This window comes from Anas platyrhynchos, chromosome 13, assembly GCF_047663525.1.
Source record: "Anas platyrhynchos isolate ZD024472 breed Pekin duck chromosome 13, IASCAAS_PekinDuck_T2T, whole genome shotgun sequence".
Lineage (NCBI taxonomy): Eukaryota > Metazoa > Chordata > Aves > Anseriformes > Anatidae > Anas > Anas platyrhynchos.
Genome location: NC_092599.1, coordinates 20,338,417 through 20,352,917, shown reverse-complemented (window position 1 = coordinate 20,352,917; position 14,501 = coordinate 20,338,417). Strand labels below are relative to the sequence as shown.

The following is a 14,501-nucleotide window of genomic DNA, read 5'->3' as shown; positions in this document are numbered from 1 at the left end:
TTTTGGTCTAATGACTTATATATAAATATACATATATACATATATAAATATACATATATAAACATATATTTATTAAAAAGAAAAGAAAATTAAGGGCAGACATTTTGATTAACTGTGTTTTTTTTATTGGTGGCTTGGGTTCTTTTAAATTTCTGGTGGATAAACCCCTTATAAATGAGTAGCTAATGACAGCCCCTTAGAAGGGGAGCTTCTACAAATGCTATTCAATCTATATCAGACAAAAAGCTGGAGTACTGCTACTAGAGGGGTCCCAAAAGGCAAATGAGCATCTGTGTGGTGTATATAGTGACAGCACATATGTAACGCTGCTCTCCCAGTGCATGTACACACATCACCTCTGCTTATCAGACCCTTGGACAAGGCATGGGATTATTTCCAGTCAAGCTGTCCCTTATATCACCTTACTCCTGTGCCTGCTTTTCTGCTTAGGGAGTTTTAAACTAATTTCCGTTCTTTTTAACATGCCTCTCAGTCAAATACACGTGCACTTTGCTTGTCAGTTTAGCAGCGTGCTTGGGATGGTGGGCTGGATGCTGTGGCAACAAGCTGCAGCCCCATAACATCTCTGAGCTAGAGAAAACAAGGGTTAACTCCTCACATCAGCTCATCTTTTGCGTTCAATTGGCTCCATATAGCAGCGTGTCACTGCGGAGGAAAGGGCAGTGTGGCATTTATTAAAGACTGCCCCTTGTTGCCTGATGTTTCGGCACTGCATGCTGCTGGATGCTTGGCCTGGAGAACAGGGAGAAACGCGCTCCCGGGGCGGCCTGCTGTCCTCCAGAGCAGCGCACAGATGAACGTTGGCTTCACTCGAGCAGAAACAAGCACAAAGGACACTCATGTCCTATTTTCCTGCATGTTTCTTTTATGAAAAGGTTCAAGGAGAAAAGTATATGCTGTTGTGTGTGTAGGCCGTGGGCTGTTAGTGAGGCCCCATCCCACACTTGCAGCTGATGGGGTTAATGAGAGCCTGCTGGACCAGGCCTTCTGACTCAGGGCGTTCGCAGTTAGGCAGGAGTTGGTGGTTTGCTGCCAGCATACTGACTGGGGTTGGATTGATCCCATTTTCATCAGCGTTTTCAACCCCCTCTTACACTTTTAAAGATTACTTTTTAATCTCAGAAAATTGGTAATTAAAATAATTGTCTGAGGAATTAAGAAAGCTGAAATTACAGGAACGCATTGGCTTTCGTAAGCATGTAGTGCTGGTGCTTGCAGGACAGAAGATCAAACTGAAATGAAAAATACTCTTTTATAATTGCCTTCCAGTCTGTTGTGTGATACTGGATGTTACGGAGTAACTGTGCTCATTCTGCAGATTTTGCTTCTGAAGAGATGGCCCTCGGCACTGCTGTGGGTTAGACATGGAGGCTGGCAGCGTGATCATGTGAAAATACATGGGCAGTGCTCGTCCTGGCTCAAGGTGCAATTTAGGAGAGGGCTGTGTAAACCCCAAGCAAGTGTAACAGTGAAGTACAAAAGCAAAACTTGTTTGTTGCACCCCCCCACCTCCTTTTTTTGCAGGCTTACTGCTATGTCTTCTCTACTTCACAGCGTGCTGAGACTTTGTTTCTCTCATGTAGGTCAGGAAAACGAGCAGAAAATGATGAAATGGCTTTCCTAACAGTAATGTGAGAAATTCATTGAAGAGCTGGGAATAAAACCAGTCTCTTGTCTTCTGGTTATTTATTGCTCTTAGTGCTCAACTTTCTTACTTAGCAAAGATTTTTATTTTTTTTTGTCTAAAGGGAAGCAATTGCAAAAATAGCACTCTAATACAAGCAAGCAGTTTTATGAGCAGGGGTTTTTGGTGGTTGTTGTTGGTTTTTGTGTAGTGGGCTTTTTTTTTTTTTTTTCTTTGAGATGTCTTCCTTTGTTCTTTGGGAGTAGTGAAATTGGGGTGTGGACAGGAAAAATCTAATCTTTTTGGCAGTCCGGTTGAAGCTTCTGAATCTCCTCTATGCCTCAGACTGACCGGGTTAGGAAAAGGCAGTACCTGAACACAGTATGACCATCACAGAAGGATTTTTCTATCTTTTCCTCTTGGCCCACTCTTCTCTAGCATAGGACTTAGTAGCTGTGCCCGTTTGGGGGTTAGGCTCATGTCAGTGATCTAGCTGTATGCAGATGGTGTTGTCATATTAGTGACCAGCCTTTTGACCTCTGAAGTGCTTTCAGCCTCTTACCATCATTCTCAGGCTGAATTATAGAGAATGAACTAGTAAGATGAAAAAGACCCAGGAAGTAAATAGTAAGATTAAACTAGTTTGTACATCCGGGGTGTATATCTGTGTATCTTTTTTTTTTTTTTTTTTCTTTTTCAGGATCTCTTTATCAAGCTATTTCAGAAAAGGCTTTTTAGCTTGCATCCAAATTTGGATTGCCACATATGTTGTATGTTAATAGTTTTACTGACAGGTCCTGAGAAACTGCTTCACATCCACAAGCCACAATGTTGTTCTGCTTTGGAGAATCCAGGATCTGCCTTAGAATTCACATCAGCCATTACCTTTTTGTTTTTCTTTTGACATTTGAATGTGTGTGTGTGATCAGTAACTGTTACTTATGTATTTACTTGTGCCAATACATTTGCTTTGATCCTGAATTTTAATTAACGGTTTTTCAATATATTCATGTTTTCTAAAGACAACTTATGTAACAAAGGATTGACTTTTCTCCCTTCCCTCTCTTATCCTGTTCCTTGCCCTTTCTTTGTTCTTCTCAAGTGTGTCACTCAAGCATGACACCTAACAGAAAGTGTGCAGGTAAATCCTTGTGTGGTTTTCTTCTGAGATTTTTCTGAAGTGTTTTGGTTTCATTTTGAACAATAGCAGATAACTTATATATCACCTTTCTTTTTGTGTAGCACTGTCTATTTAGTGCTGTGGTGACCAGGCATGGCCAGGATATTTAGATAATTTTGTGTGATTAAAGCATACCAGCAGGAATAAATTCTCAATATAGGTATTTGCTAGCAGAGAGGACTAATGAATTTGAAGGGTGCCTGACCAGGAGACTGCAGGCTTCAAGTTTATTCCTTCCCTCATGCTGAATGATGTTTAACCTTGAATGTATTCTTTAACCGCTTTGTGTCTGTTTCCCTCATGAAAAATGGGCTGTGACACACATTCCTTTCTGCAAGAGTAGATTCTCCACGATGAGAGAGTGTAAAACTGTTATATGTAAGGTAGAAAGCTGATGTAAATTGCCTGTCACTTCACTTGTTCCATCAACTTCAGAGAGCAACAGCGACCTGAGATATATGTGCAAATTACCCAGTAGTATGTGGATATATTAAATGGAGATCCTTTTGTAGTCTTACCACAAGTGTTGACCATGCAGTTCTTCTCTCAGGAAATAGAACTGAGCAACTAAAGTCTGAGACATGGATTTGTTAACCTGAGCTGTGGTTATTTTTTTCCTGTGCTGTGTCAGAGACACTTAACACTCCTGAAATCTCTTACCTTGTATGAAATCCAAAAGCTTTTTCTGGAAATGTGTTCCATTACTTACCACTCTTAGGTTAATATTATGCATAATACAATCCATTGCAGCATGTGTATGGTACATGTGTCAGACAGGATACAGTGCGACTGATCGGTGACCGATTTTTTTTTTTTATGCTTTTTAATAGCAGAGAGCTATTGGCTAACAGTGTCTGGTTTAATCTTAACACATCATGGGGAAGCTCCTATGAATTATGCATGACAGCCTGACCCATTTGCAGGAAAATCTGTTTGTGGTGCAAGGCAGGTCATGTGCAGGCTGCAGGATTGAGTTTGCAATTAAGCCTCCTGGCTGCAGCAGTGCTCGCAGTGGTGGTCTTGCTTGATTTGTCTTAAGTTCGCTTATTGTTCCCTCTCATAGGAAATGGTGGGGAAAGGATTTAAAAATTCTCAGCTTGCATAGTCTATTGGTCTAAAGGTACTGTTTCATCAGGACACTTGGTAAATCTAGTAGTAGTTGAAAATAATGGATGTTTATTTTTGTCTTTGTGCTTAAGCAAAAACACTTCCTTAATACAATTGAGGCCATTTTGTGGGATGACATGTTAAATAGATGCTACAAATGACAGAGAACCACCTTTCCCCCTCCTTGCTATATTTTATGTGTAAACCATGAAGAGGTGAGGAACCACCTGAAATTTTCACTCCGCTGTGGGATAGTGACATGGGACAGCCCAAAGGATTTCTCTTTCTGTCAAGAGTGTCCAGAAATAATTTCTATTTGATACCTGGTCTTGAGATGGCTTTGGCATAGGCAGGCATCCATATCATGAAAACTTAAAAACTAAGAAGAAAGTAGTTTGAATGTCTAAGACTAGCGTGGAATCAGTGCTGAAAAAGCACAACTACAAGTGACTAAAGAAATGTGTAGCTTCTTTAGGAGTAAATCTCAAAATCATAATTTTCTTGTCCTAAAGTATCTAGCTTCTAACCTTTTTGCATTGCAAAATGACCTGACCACATCTATCTTTTTTTTTTCTTCTATAATTTCCCATTGTTTTTTTTCTCTTTTTTTTTTTTTTTTTCCCCTCTGGGTATTTGTTAGCTTGAACTTCTGTGGCTGAGATCAAATGTTGCATGCACATTCTGTCTTCACTGCTTCTGCCTGCACTTGTTTGGCTTATGATGTTTGATTTTTGCCTATGCTCATTAAGGTGGACCTGGTTCAGTACTTTGCTTGCTTATGAGTTCTGGCCCAAGCTTTGTTGCTGAGTGAGGAACCAAACAGTAGGGATTGACATGGCTAAGAATAATTCCCAGATTGACTTGCTGGTGAGGCTACAAGCCTTGCCACAGGGAGTGGGCAGGGGAGCAGCCCTGCCACACCTGAGCTGTGATCTGGGAGGGCAAAGAGAGGATGTCTGAGAAACACACTCGTGGTGCTCCTCATGCTGGATCTTGTGCATTTCTAAATCTCATGACTCAAGGGGTGTCACGTTAACACCTTTTCACATGAATTCACTTTAGAAGCAAACTGATTCTAAGCTGCTTCAGCAATTTCCACACCTGAAGCCAAACTCAGGTGAGTAATTCCTTTAGCATGTCCAGACCCCTTCATTCGCACCTCTAAGAGGAGCCTATGCCGAACCACAAAAGTAATGGAAATGGAGCATTTATATCTAAACAAAACAAGTCATATGCTAATGATTTTAAGTGGTGTATGCCCTAAATCACTCTGAGCAATTTCCACTGCCTTCACTGAGCTTGTTTTATCCCCCCTCACCCTCCTCTTTATTTTGGTGGGTCATATCAGTCGTGTTTGTTGGGGAGGTGAGGTGGCTGCAGCCCCTTTCCAGCAGCGTCCAGCCCCGCCAGTTTGTGGCCACACGCTCTTGTAACCACAGGCGGAGGGAGTTTCTGCTTGGCTATTGATTTGGGCACAGCTTGCGTTTAGCCCTTGGAACCGTGTGAGTTTGTACAGCTTGTGTCCAGCTAGCTAAGCTGACAGGCTAAATTAGAGTTTTATCAGCAAACCCTTTTGTCCCAGCAGCAGTGCACCAAAGCAGTGCATTCTAAATATAGGCTCCAGTGTGTTTCTACCATTTGGGGAAAAAAAAAAAAACAAACATCAACAACCACACAACACACTTCTAAATCATCTGTGGAATGTCCCTCTAATCTGTGAGGGAGAACACTGTGATCTTATAAGGCGTTTGTATTTACTTCTTCCTGCTGAAGTGAACCCTTGTTAAATCTGGAGTACATCTGGTGATGGCGAAGGGAAGGGAAGGCGGCAGGCACCCAGCGGCCTGCTCCTGTCTGGCACTGTCATGGCTCTAAGGATCCGCTGTGGCTGGTGGTTTGGGGCAGGGAAGCTGCGTGGCCGGCTTCTCTTCTGCCCTGCTATGAACATTGAAGATTGCTGCAGGCCCTGGTGCGGCCGCGTCAGCCCCTTGCTCAGAATGAAAGGCAGCGTTGGGCTGGGCGAGGGGCTGAGGCAGTGGGAGCACAGGGTTAGGCCGCGCTGGCAGCGTGGCTGTGTTTATGGAGCACGCCACAAGGCTTGTGTCCCTGTGTTAGGCTCCTGGGACAAGTCTAGTGCATGTGTTTAAGGACATTGCTGAGCAGCTGTTAGTCCAGTGCTGGTCTGCTAGCTGAAGAATGCATATGGGACGGCTTCATATGAAAATTTAAAATGAAAATATATGAATGCATTGCACCAGAGGGATGTAGTACCTCCTTTTATTCAACTCCTGGCTCACTGCAAAGAGGATAAATTTCTTCAGAATACTGTCTTTACACTTTGCTGTTGCTGTTTCAGATCATTATGGTCATAATGAATTTGTTATTACGAAAAATGTGCAATGCTTGTTGAAGCCATGAAAAACTTCTTTTATTTTGGTTCTGATTAGCAGAAAAAAATATGAGCTGAACTGGTGCTAAAATTTTGTAATTAAATTCAGAGGCTGACAACGCAGAAACACGAACAAAAATGCGAGTGGCTTTTAGTGCTAATTATTCTTCTGATGCATATTAACATATCCTGATCAGTTTAATATTGATAATTAAAATGAAGTGAAGTTGCTAGGAGCAAAATTTGCAAATGTGGGATTTTCACTTGGGGGGAAGAGAATACCAGTATTACTTAGTGCCATTTGAAAACTGCTTGCAAATGAAATTCTAGCTTGTATGTGACCTGGCCAGCTTTCTTGATGAGGAATGCTCTTCAGAACAAATATGAGAGCCATATTTAGTCTCAGATCGCAGATGGGTTTACACATAGCTTGTCAGAAAAGCTGTGGTCTGCACTTCAGCAGGCAGAGCTGTCCTGTGCAGGTGAAACTCCCCAAATCACAAAGCTGGGGCGAGGTGGGAACAGAGCACGAGATGATGCAGCAGCTGTCATCACGGGCCTGCTCTGGCGGGCTGGGTGGCTCAGTTAAAGCATTTCTCCTCTCATCTCTTTGTTGTGCCTATTTTTTTGTTTTTACATGCGCTTTGGCATGAGATTTTAAGAGCAGCTGGTCCATCAGAGGAAGGAAGATAAGCTTCCTGTTGAGTGCTGGAGGGCAAAAGGGAATGGGCAAAGTGAGACTGTGCCCTGTTAACTGACTGCTTACAAGCACAGCGTAGGTTTAGCTGTGCTATGGTAGGTTGTGGAGCTCAGACCTGTGAAAGATCAGCTGTTCCTTCTGTGTAACAAGAGGTTGCCATAATGAATCAGAGCTGTCATCTGTTTAGACCAGCATGGTTCTGCCAATCAACAAGATCCAGGAAAAAAAAAAAGGCATTAGGAAGATGCAGAATGAAGCTACCAGCCCGAGGTGGCAATCCCCAGCGATTAGAGACATTCTTAAGCCACAGCGCCTGAATTTTAGTAACTTGTCCAAAATGTATTGACCTTTGCTTATGCACCTGTAAGTTGTTACTGTGTTTTATATGCCAAAGTGTCTAATATTTCATTGGTATTTTCATCTCAGTGATCAGATTTTGTCTCGTGACAGTATGCTATAGTTTACTTTAATGATTTTATTGAAATATTCTGCTTTTTCTTCTTTGTTAGGCACTTGAAAAAAGCAAATTTGTAGTTACTTCAGAAATGCACATAACTTTCATTCCAAGCTGCATATAAAGTGTTACTTACTCTACTGCAAGTACATTACTAGCGTCTTGACTCTCCTTCAGCTGGAGGATTTGTGGTTAAACTTTCACCTACAGCTAGCATTTATTTTCCTTTGCAGTGATAAGTGTCTGAATTCCATTTTCCTAGGTCCACTTTCAGTTACAAATAACTGACAGGACTTGAAGAATTGATCTTTGACTGTCTTCTTTTTCTTCTTTTTGCTCTTTTTGGTATCATACCCACTTTATGGAATAAGCTGGGAAATACCCTTAAAATTCAGTACCAAAAGCAGGAAATGTCTGCAAGAGACTTAGCATTTTTATGCTGTTGATCTTATCCAGAGCTTATACACCAAACATTAATGTTGGCTGGAAACCTGTGATAAGCAGAGAGCCTGTAACTGTGTCTGCTTTCCAAGCTTCATATTTACGCAAGTAAAAGTGATCTGACGGCTCAAGACAGTAAAATAACCAACAGTACCAAGAAGGTTTGTACAGAGGAGTTTGGGGAACAAAGAAATGTTGGGCAACTCTAGATTTATGTGCTCAGTAGTGGGGGAAATTAAGTCTTGGCCTCTAAAATATGTAATTTTGAAAACTGCAGTACTAGCATTTTCAAAGAGTTTTGTCATCTCCGAACGAGCTGGAGCATGTAGGTGCTAGATGGTGTGCATTGTGTAATCCACGTCCATAAAGGTGGTGGTGGTGTCTTTTTTTTCTTCCTTGAAAAACTGGGAATGAAGGAGGCAATACCCTGCCCCATCAAAGGAGGGGGAGGGGAGAGGCCAGTTCCAGAAAGTTTTACAGATTTAATATGTGTTTACTTCAGCAGTAAGGTGATTTGGAGTCTTTTTTTTTTTCCTTCCAAAATTATTTAAGGGGAAAGTTGATTATCAAAAACATGTCTTTTGTCCCTCTGCAAGCCTTTTTTGCGTGTTGCAGCCTTATAGTTTACCTATAGAGAGAGTAAAGAAGGGAAACTAGATGTTACCAGTAAATGTGATTAAAATATAATATGTATCTGTGCTCTGTAGAGTACTGTGTGTGTGATTGCATGTGGGGCACCTAAAAAGTTAGCAGGTATTATAATGCAAAATAAATAACCCCACCACTGTTGGGACCATCTGCCCACCAGCCTTATTTACCAACTTATAAGTCAGCGTGCTCCAAGGACTGCAGACAAGGAGGAGCTGTCCTTTGGGAAAAGAAAATTAAAAAAAAAAAAGGGATTGTTAATTTAAATTTTGCTTTCTCATCCTCTTTCTTTGCCCTTTTAACTGTTTTCATTTAAGGAAACAACCCTTATGTGGTATGAAAATTTGGTAGCTTAAGCGTCATTAACTGGAAGACACGTTACTGTCCTGGTCACCAAGGCATCTGTCCCTCTCCTCCTGTGGATGAAGAGGAAAATTCTGAAGAAAAACTCAAAGCTTGGGTTTATTGAATGGAAGGTCAACACCCTTGAGATGCTGTGGAGGAGAAGTGTGATAACCTTCCTGAATGCCAGACAGAAGGAGGGTGTACTAAAATGGAGAGCTTGTCTCCCCAGCTCCAGCCTCAGCCTGCGCAGGTGATGTTGGGGCAATGCATGGCTTGTCCCAAGCTCCCTCCTGGGAGCTCTCTCAGTCAGGTTGTGTGGCTTGAGCGCAGCGTTAAAGCCGCTTAGAGGATGGAAATACCCTTGGCTAGTGTTCATTCACAAGTGTTCAAAGCAATCTATATGTGGAGTTGCTTATGCTATGTGGTTAAGAGTCTTTTGTAGACCAAGAACCACATATTCAAGGAGAAAGCTGTATGCCTCCTTCAGAGTGCGAATGAGTAGCACACAGTTACACAAAGGACCGAAAGGTCATTTGCCCTCCTGTGTGTGAGGAGCCATTAGTGAGCTCATTACTGCTGTCTGCAAATGATAGCCAAAGCACAGCACTTGGCTCTAGGCTACCTGGAGACTGGTTAGGCAAGTACTTGCAGCTCTTTGAAGATCGGACCTTTGTTTTTGGTGTTTGCCATGCAAATGTATGGCCATTTTCCCTTTTGTTAGTTCTTAACTGATTCTGTCTAGAAATCAAAGAATGTGAGATAACCTGACCAAAGAAATAGTGTTTATTCTTTTAAAGTCATTTTGACTTGTATCAGGCTAAAGAATTACACTAGCAAAACATTTTCGTTCAATATGGATTTAATTTTGTTCAAATTCTTCACATTGGTGATTTTCTTCTCTCTTAATCCTTCAAATCATGTGTTCTTTATAAGCAACTGTCTGCCTCCTCGTGTTTGTTTTTTAACCCTAACAGTGTTTCAGTATACCAACAATGAGACATGAATTAGTGTGCAATTTATTTCAGTGAAGGAGTTTTGTAAGATATTTTTGTTTTCTGTTTCCTTGAGTGTTTACTTATGCTCAGGAAGCTCCCCATCATTTTGACTGAGGGAGATGTTACTTCTGCTTATTGCTGCTCTGTAACATCTCCAGGGTTGTGGGTTGCTTTTTTTTCTTTTTTAAACTTCCCTTGGCAGTGCAACTGCTTTAAGCAGCTTTGAGGCTATTTCTTCTTCTCCTTCCCATTCCTGCTCCTGTTCAGCCTGAGCTAAGCACTGGATGCAGACGGGTGCCAAGTTCCCCATGGTGCCTGGGGAAGGTGGGCTGCAGACCATGTGTATGTGTCTGACGGGTGGGCAATGGCAGCTTTGGGCAGTTGCAAATGGCAGTTTCGGGTAGTTTTTGGGTTGGGGAATGGCAGCTTTTTGGGCAGTTTCAGGTTGTGTTAAAACCCAAGGAGGGCTTTTTCCATCTCTTGTGCAGCTTTCTCTGAAGAAATAGATGGAAGCTACTTGTGCCTTTGCCAGCATAAATTGTTTCTCTGAGCACATTTAGCTGAGTAAATAGCAAAATAGTATTTTGGTTCATGAACTTCTTGAACTCTATTTCTGTGTTTTCTATAATGTTAAAACAAAGCAAAAGTGGCTGGGCAGATACTGGGCTTCTGTGTGTGTGAAGGTTTATAGGATTCGTGCATGTCAGTAAAAAGTTAGTCTGCCTTTTTAATAGCTTGATTTAAAACAGACCCAGACCGTTTTACTCTATAGGAGGTAACTGCATTGCCCTGTAATTTTGGACAATTTTGTTCAAGTCAAATTTCCTGTTCCATGCAGGCTGTTACAATTATGAAAATGGCTGGTAACGGGAATGCATGGGGACTGGTTAGAGGTATGTACAAGAGAGATCATGGATCAGTTAAAAGGGAGGTAGTTTTTAACTGTTCCCTTATAAACCCGCCCAGACAGCTGCTCCAGGCTGCCTGCTCTGGTGAGTGTCTGCTAATGAAGGTGCCCTGTATCTCGGGCAGTCTCGGTGCTAATGCCAGCCTCCCGACCCCCGGCAGTACTGCTGTCGAGCTAAGGGTAGCTTCCTGCTGAAACTCACAAACTTCCTGGATGAGGATAAATGACCACCTTGCTGTGCGAAAATAACCAGGGCCCACAAAAGTTATCATGGATAGGGCTGATTTCTGCTAGTCCAAGGGAGCTGATGTCTGCAGCTCCCCTTTTGGTCCTGATAGCCGTGTCATTCAGGACAAGGCGTAACAAAAGGACATTTCTAAAACAGGAGTCTAGCTGTATTGCAGCATGGAAAATCTTTCAAATGTAAAAGCGGTGATAGCTTGCTGAACTTCACCTCACCTTCACTGGGGAATAGAAGGAAGCATCTGTAAACAACGAATGACCGAGAGGAGAACAGAGTAGCATACCTGCAAGTCTCTGCATCTTTTATTAAAGCATGACAAGCTTGTAAACTGACAAAAAAAAAACAACAAACTGTCATGTAAGAGTATGACTTAATATATGGAGCATACTGCTGTAGGATGTTTAGAGGCTAAAATTGCATAAAACCGTGAAAAATAAAGGGATATTTTACAAATATAGCTAAATGATAATAGCTCTGCCGAGTTTACATTAAGCCTTCTGCTTCAAGGCTTAAGGCAATCCACACCTCTGAGAGATTATGGGGTTTCTTGCACCTTTCTCTAAAGCATCTGCCATTAGCCTTTGTAGGGGACAGGATATTGGATTAAAAAAGAAGTCTCTCTCATCTGCTATGCCAGTTTGTGTGTTCACATAGTCACTGGCAATGGCGGCTTCTGGAAAATGATGAAATTCTCTTGTTAGAGAAACCCAAGGCTTAGCATCTGCATTCGAAGTTCTAAGAGGAAATCAGTCATTATCCTCAATATTTTTTTCTCCTTTAGAGAAATTGCTAAGTTACTTGCTTGAATCATGCTCAGACTCTGCTGTCTGGCTGATCAAGAGGTGGCTTTGAGTATCCCAAACCTTCAGCATGTCCTGCACAGGCATGCCGCTGCCAACAGTGTGATGCCACCTCACTGGGCAAATGGGTGCTCAGAGTTGCTTTCCCTGTGCCGTAATATTTGAAATAAATGTATGTCTGTAAGGGGTAGATGTTAATTCTTCAGGGAAAAATGATAGTGTATTTCAGAAGGAATGTGTATGTTTTTTGCTATCCCTTTAACATTTATGGAGATCTCGGTATTAGGCTTTTAAGCTGCTTTGCTGAAACTCGTTTGACAAGGACTCGCACAGATGGTGCTTTACTTTCTGTCTGAAATGTGACGCTTTTTAATTTCCCTTGGGTCATCTCGGTGAATCTGGCTAGAATTTCTTCAATGGATATTTGTCTCCCGCTTCTCTGATTTGCTCACCTGAAATAAAATTCAGTCTGATAGGAGCAGTAGGTGGGTGCCTTCCTCTGTAGGCAGAGCTGGCATCTTTGATCACCTGTTTCAGCCATGGTATATTTGGTGATTACTGTACCATGAATATATCTGGGCTAATATATGGAAGTAAAAAATACTGAAATCTCCTTCTGTTCAAAACAGATTTTTGTGTGTGTGCGCATTGGCAGTATATACCAGGTGAAAAGCTAGTAGAAGATGACTACTTGAATATGTAATGCATGACTGAACCAGGAGTTTTACAAGATGCTGATCTGTCCTTGACCTGGCTGAATGTTTCGTGTTACTGGTGACTGTGGGAACCTGCTGTATGGACACTGGCATCCCAAAAGATGCTGTGGCACTTGAAGGCTCCGTATACATCTCGGGTTGGACTGTGTGGAACATGCAGGAGTAGCAATGTGAAGACAGCGTTCATTGATCTCACTGACTTTGGTCTGCATGCCTGGCAAATTGTAACAAGTAGATACCTACTTAAATGTTACACTGCTTGCTTTAGAACATTTCTTAGTGGGAGTCCAGCTGCTTGTGTGTTGAGCACTGATGTTAGAGCCTGGTAGAGTTTCAGACAAAATGAAAACCCAAAGAAACAAGTAGTAGGAGATTTTTATTTTATTTTATTAAAAAAAAATAAAATGGAAGAAAAAGTCAGGTCTAAACAGATGCATGTTTTGCTGAAGAGGTTATACGTCCGACCTGCCTCTAAGTCCCTTTGTTGGCGCACTGCTAGGGATAAAGTCAGTGAGAGCAGCCAGCGGAGCTGTCGGGTGAGCACATGCTGACCTACTTCAGCCAGGATGACCTAGGTTAGCTTAACCTGGTGGCAGAGCAGCTCTGTGAGCCTGTCTCGCTTCCAGTTGAAGTGGGTTAGCAGGTTTGAGGGGGCAGTAATCTCCAGCAACGAGCAGCTGAGCATGGTGATAAGTGTCTCTGGTGTAGCTGGATCAGGAAGAGTAGAAAAGAACAGGCTGCTGGTACTAAATCTGTTTTCAGTGATGCAGTCATTGTAGAAGTGGGTCTGACCCAGGTATGCAAAGTGCATGCACACAAAAGCTTCTGGTAATCTCATGATTGTCTTGTTGCAAGCCAGAGTCTTGCTTTAACAGCAGACTTGAGTTAACACATTGGTGTTCCCTTTTTAAAAGGTTTTATAAACCCTTTCAGGGTTTATATGAAGTTCTACCAAAGTAACCTATGCATCTCAAAACACCGTTTGGGTGTATGCTGCACATTACTTTCAAGAACCCTGCATTAGCGACTTGATAACATTTAAGGGTCTAATCCCAGGAGGGGAAGGTGTAGAAGAAAGTGGCTTTGTTTTGTATCAGAAAAACATGGTAAATAGTTGTAACTATTTAAAATGGAAGCTATTTATGGAAAATGTTGGGTTTACTAACAGAAGGTCTTTCTGGCTATCCTAGGCTTTTGGGCAGGCTCATACCAACCACAAGAAGGTAGCAGCAGATGGAGAGAGCAGAGAAGAAACCTTGATTCAGGAGTCAGCTACCAAGGAAGAGTACTACATGAAGAAGGTTATGGAGCTGCAGACAGAACTGAAGCAGCTCAGAAATGTCCTTGCCAACACCCAGTCTGAAAACGAACGCCTTAATTCTGTTGCACAGGAACTGAAAGAGGTAAGCAAAAGTGAACAATGCACATCACAACAGGTATTGTGGTTATGTTTTTTGTGCTATGTAACCACACTGAGAAATATTATTGAGCTGCTCAATGTCTGTTAATGCTGATAAATTTGGTTGTCTCTCATGTTAAATCCAGCTGAAGCTGTAATTCAGCAGTGTAGTAGTAAATCCAACTTTCCGATTCCATCCACTGAACCAGCCTGTCATGGCCACAGTGGTTCTGAATCAGTACAAATTCCCTCTTCCTTGTTCAAATACCTCCTAGTTCTGCAGAAAGTACCATGTTGTGCTCTAGGTCACTAGACAGAAACGTGACTGCATGTCCAGGCCAGAGCAGTACTGCGGGTGTTGCACACTGGTGCCCTCAGAGAACTACTGGCTTAAAATGCAGATGGGTCTGTTTAGGCCAAGCACAAAGAAGTTTAGAATGTACTTTTTCTGCTCTGCTCTCCATGCTCTCCATAGAGATATTATTGCTGCAAAATATTTGGGGCATAGCTTCTCCTTTTTATACATTGCCA

At 42.0% G+C, this 14,501-nt stretch overlaps 1 protein-coding gene across 8 annotated transcripts in view; it reads left to right on the top strand.

Moving 5' to 3' along the window:
- The window catches only part of BICD2 (BICD cargo adaptor 2), an 87,704-nt gene that overhangs the window by 32,122 nt on the left and 41,081 nt on the right, over positions 1-14,501 (top strand). For all 8 annotated transcript variants that reach the window (XM_038185797.2, XM_038185796.2, XM_072044632.1 and 5 more), the window contains exon 2: positions 13,762-13,974. In XM_038185797.2, the coding sequence (XP_038041725.1) occupies positions 13,762-13,974 (213 nt within the window). The remainder of the gene's footprint in view (positions 1-13,761; positions 13,975-14,501) is intronic.